The following is a 15,253-nucleotide window of genomic DNA, read 5'->3' as shown; positions in this document are numbered from 1 at the left end:
GAACTTTGTGGCCAGAGTTGGATCAGGGGTGGCGGGATAGTTAGAGTAGGTGTGTATATATATATAAAAAAAAAAAAAAAAAATGTTGTACACTGTATTGTATTTAGGTTTGTTGTGGGGTGAATGTGGTGGTGTAAGGGGGTGGCTGTAAGGTAAGGCAGTGGGACCAGTAGGGTTTTGTTGTGTTTGCGGTGTTGTATAGTGTTTGGTTTAGTATAATGTGTTTATAGTGTATATATTGTATATAATATTGTATATAGGACGGTGTGAATGTAGTTGGGGTTGTACAGTAGTATGAATGAAGCTGGGCCGTTGGTCTTACATGATTTTATACTATTTATATTTTTTACAGGGGTATTCATGTAGTTATGAGTATTTTGTTTGTCGTCTTTTAGTTTTGCTTTCTTTATTTTTATTGGAATTTTTCTTTCACGTCCCTGATTTGTAGGTCATGAACCTTCTCCATTTTTGTTCCATTTCCGGTCTATTTCTTTGTGATTTTTGTCGTTTGTTGTCCTCTGATTGGAGCTTTGTTCTTATGTTTTGTTCTGTGGTGTTTTATTTGTAATGTATCTTGGTTTTTGTCATGTAAGGTATTTTTATTTTATTTAATAAAAGACCTGGAGGATAAGACAGGATTAGAAATAAATGAACCCATGGATGTTCAGGTCTGGGCAAAAATTTTAAACAATTTTGTTCAGGTTCCGGTTTGTCGTGGGACAGATATGGATCATCATCTTGTTGGACAGGTCAGGAATATAGTGGTTTATTATTTTTTGGCTTTTACAGGGGACATGGGCATCAATAGATTATCTTCTCATCGAATAGGTGAGTATAACTTTGCATTTTTATTTGTTGTGAATAAATGGGTAAAAAAAAGGTTGTGGAGTTTTAGTTCAAATAAATAACTTTATTGTGGCTGTGTCTTTATTACATTCTAACTATACGATTAGTAATGGATGGGTGTCTTCTAGACGTCTCTCCATTACTAACCCATGGATTTGATGTCAGCTGACAATACAAAGGTGACATCAACCCCACAACTATTACCCCACTACTTGCCACCGAACCAGTGGAAGTGGGAAGAGTGACAAAGCACTAGAATTGGCACAACTAATGGATTTGCCTCTTCTGGGGTGACTGCATGCTGCTATTTTTAGGCGGGGGAGGGGGCAGAATTCATGGCCCCTTACCAGTCTGAGAATACCAGCCTTCAGCTGTCAGATTTGGCTTGCCTGGTTGTCAAAAATGTCCCATGCCATTTAAAATTATATATTTAAATAATTAAAAAAACACAGCATGGATTCCCATCTAATATTGATAACCAGCCAATATAAAGCTGACAGCTGGGGGTTGCAGCCCACAGCTGTCAGCTTTACCTGCACTTGCTATTAAAAATAGAGGGGATCCCACACCATTTTTTTAGTTTATCTATTTTCTGCACAGACGTCAGCTGTTGAAAGCACTACTCTGATCAGCCAATGCCTGTGATTGGTGGTAACCTTTTTACCGTCAGTCAGAGAGCTGGCTCACATGCTGTAATCTGACAGCGTGTGAACCGCAGTGCTCTAACCAGTGGTAACGAACTTACCACCGATAAGAGCCGCTGGTGTTTCTCATTCTTTCACACAGATGACAGCATAGGAAACAAAGGATGTTCAAGTCCAAACAGTAACACAGACTTCCTGGAGAAGTTAGTGTTCGGGGTCCATGCACGAACACCAGGTGTTCGATCCTGACCCTAAACTTTACTGTTCGGGTTTGCCCATCCCTAGACATGATGTAAGAGCAGAATAGTGACTGCAGCTCTGGAGGTGACTGGAGGACAAGACACCATGTAACAGCAGAATAGTGACTGCAGCTCTGGAGGTGACTGGAGGACAAGACACCATGTAACAGCAGAATAGTGACTGAAGCTCTGTAGGTGACTGCTGTTACTTCATGTCTTATCCTCCAGTCACCTACAGAGCTGCAGTCATTATTCTGCTGTTACATGGTGTCTTGTCCTTCAGTCACCTCCAGAGCTGCAGTCACAATTCTGCTGTTACATGGTGTCTTGTCCTCCAGTCACTTCCAGAGCTGCTGTCACTGTTCTGCTGCTGCATTATCCTGCTGTCACCTACAGAGCCGCAGTCACTACTTTGCTGTTACTTCATGTCTTATCCTCCAAAGTAGTGACTGCAGCTCTGTAGGTGACAGCAGGATAATGCAGCAGCAGAAAAGTGACAGCAGCTCTGGGGGTGACTGAAGTATAAGACACAACATAGCAGCAGAATAGTGACTGCTGCTCTGGAGGTGACCGTGTAGGAGTGGTGGGGCTGATGGGCCTCTAACACAAACTCTTTTTTAAGGTCTGACATGGTCGGGGACGACCATAATTAAAGTGTGGGGGAATGCAGGACATGGTAGGGCAGATGGTCTGCTCCCTGACACTCTAAATGGTTAAATGTATTTGATGTTTATATATGTTATAAAAGACTGAAAGTCACTGGGGCTAAAAATAGTTTAGACAGGGAGAACTGTAATGGCGGGTCCAGTTTGGGAGGGGGAACTGAGAGCTAGTGTCAAAGACAGGAAGTGATACACTCAGTGAGTGCTAAGCAGTAACAAGTGACAGGCCCAGGACAGGGGCTGCAAAGGGCAAGTGTGAGCCTAGAAACTTGGTCAGTGGATTGCCAGACAACCCCTCCGCACGAGTTCCTTTGCCGGCCTGGGAACCTCGAGAAAGACATCGGGGCACACTCCTTCTGCCAAGCTGCAGGAGAAACTGGACTCGAAACTTTAGAGGCGGAGTGAGATGGAACCCAGATATACTGCTAGAAAAGGAGAAAATCCCCTGGAACTAGAAGAGATAGTAAAGGCGATGGTCTACCTAAACCGAGAACCAGGGCTGAAGTTGTGTCCGGTACCTATGGAAAAGAGTCATTCACCAAGTAAAAGTTTGTTTTATGAACCTCGTGTCTCCTGGATTGATGGCTGCCCTGGTTCCAGAAGAGGAACTCCTGGAGTCAGAAGAGGCCTGCGGCCCCGAGGTAAGTGTGGGGCCCCTCACAGACAGCAGGACACCGGGACTGGGACACAAGCTCTCTGTGGGATGTCTGGGAACAAAAGCTCACCCACTACTACCTCGCTTGGGCTTCTTACAACTGGAGGATAAGCCACAATGTAGCAGCAGCATGCACTGTGTGCAGAAATCTCTGCAGTGCAGGCAACACCAGATCTTCATTTTATGCAAATTTCCCACCTCCTTCTGACTATTAATGAATGCTGATTGGATGAAGCAGATCCGGTGATGTGTATTTGTGTAATGAAGGGATGTGGCCCCAAGATATCCCACCCTTTATCAGAATTATTAAATTATTAGCAGCTTGATCTCCTTAGGCAAAATGTCAGGAAAAGAGATTTCCCAACTCTGAGACATCCCAGATGAGGGAGGGTGGGAGACACTGTGGGCCATTATACACTGGGGGGGGAGGAACTGGGGGCCATTATACACTGGGGGGGGGAACTGGGGGCCATCATACAGTGTGGAGGGGAATACTGGGGGCCATCATACAGTGTGGAGAGGAATACTGGGGGCCATCATACAGTGTGGGGGGAATACTGGGGGCCATCATACAGTGTGGGGGGAATACTGGGGGCCATCATACAGTGTGGAGGGGAATACTGGGGGCCATCATACAGTGTGGGGGGAATACTGGGGGCCATCATACAGTGTGGAGAGGAATACTGGGGGCCATCATACAGTGTGGGGGGAATACTGGGGGCCATCATACAGTGTGGAGAGGAATACTGGGGGCCATCATACAGTGTGGAGAGGAATACTGGGGGCCATCATACAGTGTGGACAGGAATACTGGAGGCCATCATACAGTGTGGGGGGAATACTGGGGGCCATCATACAGTGTGGAGGGGAATACTGGAGGCCATCATAGAGTGTGGGGGGAATACTGGGGGCCATCATACAGTGTGGGGGGAATACTGGGGGCCATCATACAGTGTGGGGGGGAATACTGGGGGCCATCATACAGTATGGGGGGAATACTGGGGGCCATCATACAGTGTGGGGGGAATACTGGGGGCCATCATACAGTGTGGAGAGGAATACTGGGGGCCATCATACAGTGTGGGGGGAATACTGGGGGCCATCATACAGTGTGGAGGGGAATACTGGAGGCCATCATAGAGTGTGGAGAGGAATACTGGGGGCCATCATACAGTGTGGGGGGAATACTGGGGGCCATCATACAGTGTGGAGGGGAATACTGGAGGCCATCATAGAGTGTGGGGGGAATACTGGGGGCCATCATACAGTGTGGGGGGAATACTGGGGGCCATCATACAGTGTGGGGGGGAATACTGGGGGCCATCATACAGTGTGGGGGGAATACTGGGGGCCATCATACAGTGTGGGGGGAATACTGGGGGCCATCATACAGTGTGGAGAGGAATACTGGGGGCCATCATACAGTGTGGAGGGGAATACTGGAGGCCATCATAGAGTGTGGGGGGAATACTGGGGGCCATCATACAGTGTGGGGGGAATACTGGGGCCATCATACAGTGTGGGGGGGAATACTGGGGGCCATCATACAGTGTGGGGGGAATACTGGGGGCCATCATACAGTGTGGGGGGGAATACTGGGGGCCATGATACAGTGTGGGGGGAATACTGGGGGCCATCATACAGTGTGGGGGGAATACTGGGGGCCATCATACAGTGTGGAGAGGAATACTGGGGGCCATCATACAGTGTGGAGGGGAATACTGGAGGCCATCATAGAGTGTGGGGGGAATACTGGGGGCCATCATACAGTGTGGGGGGAATACTGGGGCCATCATACAGTGTGGGGGGGAATACTGGGGGCCTTCATACAGTGTGGGGGGAATACTGGGGGCCATCATACAGTGTGGAGAGGAATACTGGGGGCCATCATACAGTGTGGGGGGAATTCCGGGGTCCATCATACAGTGTGGGGGGAACTGGGGGCCATCATACAGTGTGGAGAGGAATACTGGAGGCCATCATACAGTGTGGGGGGAATACTGGGGGCCATCATACAGTGTGGGGGGAATACTGGGGGCCATCATACAGTGTGGAGGGGAATACTGGGGGCCATCATACATTTTGGGGTGAATACTGGGGGCCTTCATACAGTGTGGGGGGAATACAGGGGGCCATCATACAGTGTGGAGGGGAATACTGGGGGCCATTATACAGTGTAGGGGGAATACTGGGGGCCATCATACAGTGTGGATGGAATACTGGGGGCCATCATACAGTGTGGAGGGAATACTGGGGGCGATTATAGAGTGTGGAGGGAATACTGGGGGCCATCATACACTGTGGAGGGAATACTGGGGGCCATCATAGAGTGCGGGGGGGGGGGAATACTGGGGGCCATCATACAGTGTGGAGGAGAATACTGGGGGCCATTATACAATGTGGGGGGAATACTGGGGGCCATCATACACTGTGGGGTGAATACTGGGGGCCTTCATACAGTGTGGGGGGGAATACTGAGGGCCATCATACAGTGTGGATGAAATACTGGGGCCCATCATACACTGTGGAGGGAATATTGGGCGCCATCATACAGTGTGGAGGGAATATTGGGGGCCATCATACACTGTGGAGGGAATACTGGGGGCCTTCATACACTGTGGAGGGAATATTGAAGGCCATCATACAGTGTGGAGGGAATACTGGGGGCCATCATACATTTTGGAGGGAATACTGGGGGCCATCATGCAGTGTGAGGGGAATAATGGGGCCATTATTAGTGTGGGGGTTTTCTGGGGATCATAATTCACTGAGATAAGTGGTAACATCACTGAGAATGTCTCCTATCTATTGCCAGAGATCAGAGGTGACATCACTGAGAATGTCTCCTATCCATCACTAGAGATCAGAGGTGACATCACTGAGAATGTCTCCTATAAATCACCAGAGATCAGCGGTGACATCACTGAGAATGCCTCCTATCCATCACTAGAGATAAGAGGTGACATCACTGAGAATGTCTCCTATCCATCACCAGAGATCAGGGGTGACATCACTGAGAATCCCTCCTATCCATCACCAGAGATCAGAGGTGACATCACTGAGAATGCCTCCTATCCATCACCAGAGATCAGAGGTGACATCACTGAGAATGCCTCCTATCCATCACCAGAGATCAGCGGTGACATCACTGAGAATGTCTCCTATCCATCACTAGAGATCAGCGGTGACATCACTGAGAATGCCTCCTATCCATCACCAGAGATCAGCGGTGACATCACTGAGAATGCCTCCTATCCATCACTAGAGATCAGCGGTGACATCACTGAGAATGCCTCCTATCCATCACCAGAGATCAGCGGTGACATCACTGAGAATGTCTCCTATCCATCACCAGAGATCAGGGGTGACATCACTGAGAATGGCTCCTATCCATCACCAGAGATCAGCGGTGACATCACTGAGAATGCCTCCTATCCATCACCAGAGATCAGCGGTGACATCACTGAGAATGCCTCCTATCCATCACCAGAGATCAGCGGTGACATCACTGAGAATGCCTCCTATCCATCACCAGAGATCAGAGGTGACATCACTGAGAATGTCTCCTATCCATCACCAGAGATCAGCGGTGACATCACTGAGAATGGCTCCTATCCATCACCAGAGATCAGCGGTGACATCACTGAGAATGGCTCCTATCCATCACCAGAGATCAGCGGTGACATCACTGAGAATGCCTCCTATCCATCACCAGAGATCAGCGGTGACATCACTGAGAATGCCTCCTATCCATCACCAGAGATCAGAGGTGACATCACTGAGAATGCCTCCTATCCATCACCAGAGATCAGAGGTGACATCACTGAGAATGCCTCCTATCCATCACTAGAGATCAGAGGTGACATCACTGAGAATGCCTCCTATCCATCACCAGAGATCAGCGGTGACATCACTGAGAATGTCTCCTATCCATCACCAGAGATCAGAGGTGACATCACTGAGAATGTCTCCTATCCATCACTAGAGATCAGCGGTGACATCACTGAGAATGCCTCCTATCCATCACCAGAGATCAGAGGTGACATCACTGAGAATGTCTCCTATCCATCACCAGAGATCAGGGGTGACATCACTGAGAATGCCTCCTATCCATCACTAGAGATCAGAGGTGACATCACTGAGAATGCCTCCTATCCATCACCAGAGATCAGAGGTGACATCACTGAGAATGCCTCCTATCCATCACCAGAGATCAGAGGTGACATCACTGAGAATGCCTCCTATCCATCACCAGAGATCAGAGGTGACATCACTGAGAATGCCTCCTGTCCATCACCAGAGATCAGCGGTGACATCACTGAGAATGCCTCCTGTCCATCACCAGAGATCAGAGGTGACATCACTGAGAATGTCTCCTGTCCATCACCAGAGATCAGCGGTGACATCACTGAGAATGCCTCCTATCCATCACCAGAGATCAGGGGTGACATCACTGAGAATGTCTCCTATCCATCACCAGAGATCAGGGGTGACATCACTGAGAATGTCTCCTATCCATCACCAGAGGTCAGCGGTGACATCACTGAGAATGCCTCCTATCCATCACCAGAGATCAGCGGTGACATCACTGAGAATGCCTCCTATCCATCAGCAGAGATCAGAGGTGACATCACTGAGAATGCCTCCTATCCATCACCAGAGATCAGGGGTGACATCACTGAGAATGTCTCCTATCCATCACCAGAGATCAGCGGTGACATCACTGAGAATGCCTCCTATCCATCACCAGAGATCAGCGGTGACATCACTGAGAATGCCTCCTATCCATCACCAGAGATCAGAGGTGACATCACTGAGAATGCCTCCTATCCATCACCAGAGATCAGCGGTGACATCACTGAGAATGCCTCCTGTCCATCACCAGAGATCAGAGGTGACATCACTGAGAATGCCTCCTATCCATCACCAGAGATCAGCGGTGACATCACTGAGAATGCCTCCTATCCATCACCAGAGATCAGAGGTGACATCACTGAGAATGCCTCCTATACATCACCAGAGATCAGTGGTGACATCACTGAGAATGCCTCCTATCCATCACCAGAGATCAGCGGTGACATCACTGAGAATGCCTCCTATCCATCACCAGAGATCAGAGGTGACATCACTGAGAATGCCTCCTATCCATCACCAGAGATCAGCGGTGACATCACTGAGAATGCCTCCTATCCATCACCAGAGATCAGAGGTGATATCACTGAGAATGCCTCCTATCCATCACCAGAGATCAGCGGTGACATCACTGAGAATGTCTCCTATCCATCACCAGAGATCAGCGGTGACATCACTGAGAATGTCTCCTATCCATCACCAGAGATCAGAGGTGATATCACTGAGAATGCCTCCTATCCATCACCAGAGATCAGCGGTGACATCACTGAGAATGTCTCCTATCCATCACCAGAGATCAGAGGTGACATCACTGAGAATGTCTCCTATCCATCACCAGAGATCAGAGGTGACATCACTGAGAATGTCTCCTATCCATCACCAGAGATCAGCGGTGACATCACTGAGAATGTCTCCTATCCATCACTAGAGATCAGCGGTGACATCACTGAGAATGCCTCCTATCCATTACCAGAGATCAGCGGTGACATCACTGAGAATGTCTCCTATCCATCACCAGAGATCAGAGGTGACATCACTGAGAATGTCTCCTATCCATCACCAGAGATCAGAGGTGACATCACTGAGAATGTCTCCTATCCATCACCAGAGATCAGCGGTGACATCACTGAGAATGTCTCCTATCCATCACTAGAGATCAGCGGTGACATCACTGAGAATGCCTCCTATCCATCACCAGAGATCAGCGGTGACATCACTGAGAATGCCTCCTATCCATCACCAGAGATCAGAGGTGACATCACTGAGAATGTCTCCTATCCATCACCAGAGATCAGCGGTGACATCACTGAGAATGCCTCCTATCCATCACTAGAGATCAGCGGTGACATCACTGAGAATGTCTCCTATCCATCACCAGAGATCAGAGGTGACATAACTGAGAATGTCTCCTATCCATCACCAGAGATCAGCGGTGACATCACTGAGAATGTCTCCTATCCATCACCAGAGATCAGAGGTGACATCACTGAGAATGTCTCCTATCCATCACCAGAGATCAGAGGTGACATCACTGAGAATGTCTCCTATCCATCACCAGAGATCAGCGGTGACATCACTGAGAATGTCTCCTATCCATCACTAGAGATCAGCGGTGACATCACTGAGAATGCCTCCTATCCATCACCAGAGATCAGCGGTGACATCACTGAGAATGCCTCCTATCCATCACCAGAGATCAGCGGTGACATCACTGAGAATGTCTCCTATCCATCACCAGAGATCAGCGGTGACATCACTGAGAATGTCTCCTATCCATCACTAGAGATCAGCGGTGATATCACTGAGAATGTCTCCTATCCATCACCAGAGATCAGCGGTGACATCACTGAGAATGCCTCCTATCCATCACCAGAGATCAGAGGTGACATCACTGAGAATGTCTCCTATCCATCACCAGAGATCAGCGGTGACATCACTGAGAATGTCTCCTATCCATCACCAGAGATCAGCGGTGACATCACTGAGAATGCCTCCTATCCATCACCAGAGATCAGCGGTGACATCACTGAGAATGCCTCCTATCCATCACCAGAGATCAGCAGTGACATCACTGAGAATGCCTCCTATCCATCACCAGAGATCAGCGGTGACATCACTGAGAATGCCTCCTATCCATCACCAGAGATCAGAGGTGACATCACTGAGAATGCCTCCTATCCATCACCAGAGAACAGAGGTGACATCACTGAGAATGCCTCCTATCCATCACCAGAGATCAGAGGTGACATCACTGAGAATGCCTCCTATCCATCACTAGAGATCAGCGGTGACATCACTGAGAATGCCTCCTATCCATCACCAGAGATCAGCGGTGACATCACTGAGAATGTCTCCTATCCATCACCAGAGGTGACATCACTGAGAATGTCTCCTATCCATCACCAGAGATCAGAGGTGACATCACTGAGAATGTCTCCTATCCATCACCAGAGATCAGAGGTGACATAACTGAGAATGTCTCCTATCCATCACCAGAGATCAGCGGTGACATCACTGAGAATGTCTCCTATCCATCACCAGAGATCAGAGGTGACATCACTGAGAATGTCTCCTATCCATCACCAGAGATCAGAGGTGACATCACTGAGAATGTCTCCTATCCATCACCAGAGATCAGCGGTGACATCACTGAGAATGTCTCCTATCCATCACTAGAGATCAGCGGTGACATCACTGAGAATGCCTCCTATCCATCACCAGAGATCAGCGGTGACATCACTGAGAATGCCTCCTATCCATCACCAGAGATCAGCGGTGACATCACTGAGAATGTCTCCTATCCATCACCAGAGATCAGCGGTGACATCACTGAGAATGTCTCCTATCCATCACTAGAGATCAGCGGTGATATCACTGAGAATGTCTCCTATCCATCACCAGAGATCAGCGGTGACATCACTGAGAATGCCTCCTATCCATCACCAGAGATCAGAGGTGACATCACTGAGAATGTCTCCTATCCATCACCAGAGATCAGCGGTGACATCACTGAGAATGTCTCCTATCCATCACCAGAGATCAGCGGTGACATCACTGAGAATGCCTCCTATCCATCACCAGAGATCAGCGGTGACATCACTGAGAATGCCTCCTATCCATCACCAGAGATCAGCAGTGACATCACTGAGAATGCCTCCTATCCATCACCAGAGATCAGCGGTGACATCACTGAGAATGCCTCCTATCCATCACCAGAGATCAGAGGTGACATCACTGAGAATGCCTCCTATCCATCACCAGAGAACAGAGGTGACATCACTGAGAATGCCTCCTATCCATCACCAGAGATCAGAGGTGACATCACTGAGAATGCCTCCTATCCATCACTAGAGATCAGCGGTGACATCACTGAGAATGCCTCCTATCCATCACCAGAGATCAGCGGTGACATCACTGAGAATGTCTCCTATCCATCACCAGAGGTGACATCACTGAGAATGTCTCCTATCCATCACCAGAGATCAGAGGTGACATCACTGAGAATGTCTCCTATCCATCACCAGAGATCAGAGGTGACATCACTAAGCTTACTGCATATTCATCACTAGAGATCGGCAGCATTCTCAGTGATGTTATCGCTGATCTCATGCACATGGCGCCTTCACACACTCATGTACTATCTATCTAGAAATACAGCTCTGGCAAAACTGAAGAGACTACTGCAAAATGTTCAGTTTGCTGATTTTTCACTTTCTATTTTTGAGTAAAATGTAAATTGTTCTTTTATTCTATAAACTACTGACAACGTGTCTCCGAAGTTCCAAGCAATACATTTTGTATTTATTTTCTGAAAATGAGAAATGGTCAAAATTACAAAAAAATACATTGCTTGCAGACCTCAAATAATGCAAAGAAAAGAAGTTCATAATCATTTAGAAGCAACAATACTAATGTTTTACCTCAGGAAGAGATCAGAAATCAATATTTTGTGGAATAACCATGATTGTTAATCCCAGCTTTCCTGGGTCTTGGCAGCTTTCCACCAGTCTCTCACACTCTCCTGGGTGACCTTATGCCACTCCTGGTACAATAATGTCAGCAGTTCTTCTCTGTTTGATGGCTTGTGACTATCCATCTTCCTCTTGATTACGTTCCAGAGGTTTTCAGTGGGGTTCATGTCTGGAGATTGGGCGGCCATGACAGGGATTTGATGTGGTGCTTCATCCACACCTTGATTCACCTAGCTGTGTTGCATGGCGCATTGTCCTGCTGGAAAAACCAGTCCCCAGAGTTGGGGAACATTGCCCGAGCAGAAGGAAGCAACTGTTTTTCCAGGATAACCTTGTATGCGGCTTGATTCATACGTCCTTCACAAAGAACAAGCTGCCTAATTCCAGCCTTGCTGAAGCATCTCCAGATCAACACCTGGTCGTCTACTGGTTAGACGGAGACCTGGAGAGGCACAAGCCACAATGTCTTGCACCCACTGTGAAATTTGGTGGAGGATCACCAAGGCTGGAATTGGGCAGGTTGTTCTTTGCGAAGGTTATCCTGGAAAAACAGTTGATTCCTTCTGCTCGGGCAATGTTCCCCAACTCTGAGGACTGTTTTTTCCAGCAGGACAATGCGCCATGCCACACAAGTAGATCAATCAAGGTGTGGATGAAGGACATCAAATCCCTGTCATGGCCGCCCAATCTCCAGACCTGAACCCAACTGAAAACCTCTGGAATGTAATCAGGAGGATGATGGATCGTCACAAGCCATCAAACAGAGAAGAACTGCTGACATTATTGTACCAGGAGTGGCATAAGGTCACCCAGGAGAGTGTGAGAGACTGGTGGAAAGCTGCCAAGACGCATGAAAGCTGGGATTAACAATCATTGTTATTCCACAAAATATTGATTTCTGAACTCTTCCTGAGGTAAAACATTAGTATTGTTGTTTCTAAATGATTATGAACTTGTTTTCTTTGCATTATTTGAGGTCTGCAAGCAATGCGTTTTTTGTTATTTTGACCATTTCTCATTTTCAGAAAGTAAATACAACATTTATTGCTTTGAACTTCGGAGACATGTTGTCAGTAGTTTATAGAATAAAAGAACAATTTACATTGTACTCAATATACCTAGAAAGAGAAAAATCAGACAAACTGAACATTTTGCAGTGATCTCTTATTTTTTTCCAGAGCTGTATTGTAAAATTCATAAAGACCTCTCCAGAGGGGAGATATCACCCTCGCATGAAACATATGGGATTAATTATAGCTGGGGAAGAGAGAAAGAGCTGACACAAAAACCTCCATTGAAGTAAGATCCCCTGCCATGAATAGGTAATTACCAGAGGGAACCTGATGAAAACCAGCCAACAAGCCTAGGTTTCGTATACTCAGAGGTGGAGAAGTACAGGGGCTTAGTCTCTGCAAAGGAAGTATCTCAGACTTCTGGAGCCAGTGATGAATATTGAGGTTTGCATCGAGCCGATATTGATGGGAGATATATTTTAGCGAAGGGACGAACATAATGCATTCACTCACATCACTGTAAGGTTATCCTAATCCTTCCAATTTAATAATGGACCGATGTACAATGCTATCCATGCCATGTTTTGTCTCTATAGAAAGGTAAAATTGTGATAGAAAACATGACTAATATCTACCGCCTGGGACTTTCAGAGGCGAAGAGATCCCCACATCCAGTCCCCATATGAGCTCACCAAGGGGAGGTATGTGGGTGTAACCTTAATATAATAAAAAAACAAGTTTGAGTTTTGGTCATTTGCCAGTCCTGGAAGGTACAGCTTGCTGTGGTTCTGCCCATTTTCCTGGAATACCCCCCTTTGCCATGCTTTGATGCATTTCTGTGACATCAGGTTTAGCACTTTTTCTTTTGTTATCCATTTTATTTTATGTAACTGAATATACCATGCAGTTTTGTTACCATTGTATAAACATTGCCCATCTTTGTGGATTAAATATAAAATGTAATAGTTCTGTTCCTCTTGCTCTGTAAACCGCACCCCTGAAGTCATACACTACCTGTAACGTTCAATTGGCCTAGTGGAAGCTAGTTACTTTTGTTATTGTGGAGTTGGCAGTGTGTTGGAATCGGAGGTGTATATACCATTTGCTTACTTTGAGTTCACCTATAGACGGCCCTATAGTGAAGCAGCCGCGGCCTTGTCCATCACTCATCAGTCAATTGCGTAATTGTCCTGACGATTGGAGGCGTAGGATTCTCATCGCCTGACATCATCATACACAGTTTCTCAAGCAGGATAACTCAATAAACATTTGACCCATGTAATTGCCTCCCTACATGCAGCAGACCACCAGGCCACATGACGACATAATACCACCACCCTAGGTTAAAGGACGGTGTAATCACGTGATCATTACCCTAGTTCATCAGTGATAAGCGGCAAACTGAGCAGCGTCATACCTTCGATGGTGATGGTCTTGTCACCTCTCCTTTCCTGTGCCATCATTGCAGCGGTCTGTACATTTAGCTCTGCTCCACTCCGTGCAGACCCCAATCTATTCACCATCTGTGTGGAAGCAGAAATCACATAGGATCAAAAGAGCCCCCCATGTGCTGCTGGAAACAGTCAGTACTGTACGGCACTACTTATCTATGCTCCATACAGCACTATTTATCTGGGCAATACACAGCACAATTTATCTGGGCAACATACGGCACTATTTATCTCGTTATTACACAGAACTATTTATCCCATCACCATACGGCATTAATTATCTGGGTAACATGCAGCACCATTTATCTGGTCAACATGCAGCACCATTTATCTGGGCAATATACAGTACTATTTATCTGGGGGTCACCATACAGCACTGTTTATCTGGTCCCCATACAGCACTATTTATCTTGGCACCATACGGCACTATTTATCTGGGTAATATGCGGCACTATTTGTCTGTGCACAAAACAGCACTACTGATGTAGGGTATGTGTGACAATATGGCGGTATACCCATATACACGCAGTTATTAAGTGTGCAGGGCGTGTGCTGACACGTGTGCAGCCCTCTCTAAGAAGCTGGGAAGACAATGATAGGGTGTACTTGGGCTCGATCGATGTGCAGCGGTACACGGACGGCACATACCTCACACTCGTAGTGTCCGGTGTCTTCCTTCGTCGCATTCTTTACAACCAGGACCAAAGTGCCGCTCCTCTGCTCGGCGAACATCTGGTGTTTGCTGGAATCTGGCAGCAAATGTCCGTCTCGGTACCACCTGCAAACAGCGCCATCATCAGCTTTCTCTCCTGTACTACAACCTCCAGCAGACAACCACATGTTCTACGGCATAATGATGGTGGTGGTGGTCACTCACCGGACTTGTGGGTACGGCGCCCCCTCAATAGCACATGAGAACTGCGCATCTTCTCCCTCCACGAAGTAAACGTTCCGCATCTTATTGATGAATCTCGGCGGAACTGACGACAGAGACACAAATCAATCTCACTGCCAGATACCAGGCCTGAAACCCTCTGTGCTGCTGGGCAGAATCCTGTCACCTTAGGGAAGATCCTGCATTGTCTCCTGCGTGCACAGTACCAGCGGAGGACTAGAGAAGTCACTGCAGCTCCACGAAAT

General features: G+C 47.4%; 1 protein-coding gene across 1 annotated transcript in view; it reads right to left on the bottom strand.

The window, feature by feature from the left end:
* The window catches only part of OBSCN (obscurin, cytoskeletal calmodulin and titin-interacting RhoGEF), an 860,705-nt gene that overhangs the window by 236,865 nt on the left and 608,587 nt on the right, over positions 1-15,253 (bottom strand). The window contains exons 86-88 of the mRNA XM_077269354.1: positions 14,991-15,093; positions 14,762-14,891; positions 14,080-14,185 (exon numbers count right to left, since the gene is read on the bottom strand). Coding sequence (XP_077125469.1) covers positions 14,080-14,185; positions 14,762-14,891; positions 14,991-15,093 — 339 coding nt within the window. The remainder of the gene's footprint in view (positions 1-14,079; positions 14,186-14,761; positions 14,892-14,990; positions 15,094-15,253) is intronic.

This window comes from Ranitomeya variabilis, chromosome 6 (assembly GCF_051348905.1).
Source record: "Ranitomeya variabilis isolate aRanVar5 chromosome 6, aRanVar5.hap1, whole genome shotgun sequence".
NCBI classification, from domain to species: domain Eukaryota; kingdom Metazoa; phylum Chordata; class Amphibia; order Anura; family Dendrobatidae; genus Ranitomeya; species Ranitomeya variabilis.
The sequence above is the reverse complement of the archived record's forward strand: the minus strand, read 5'-3'. Positions and strand labels throughout refer to the sequence as shown.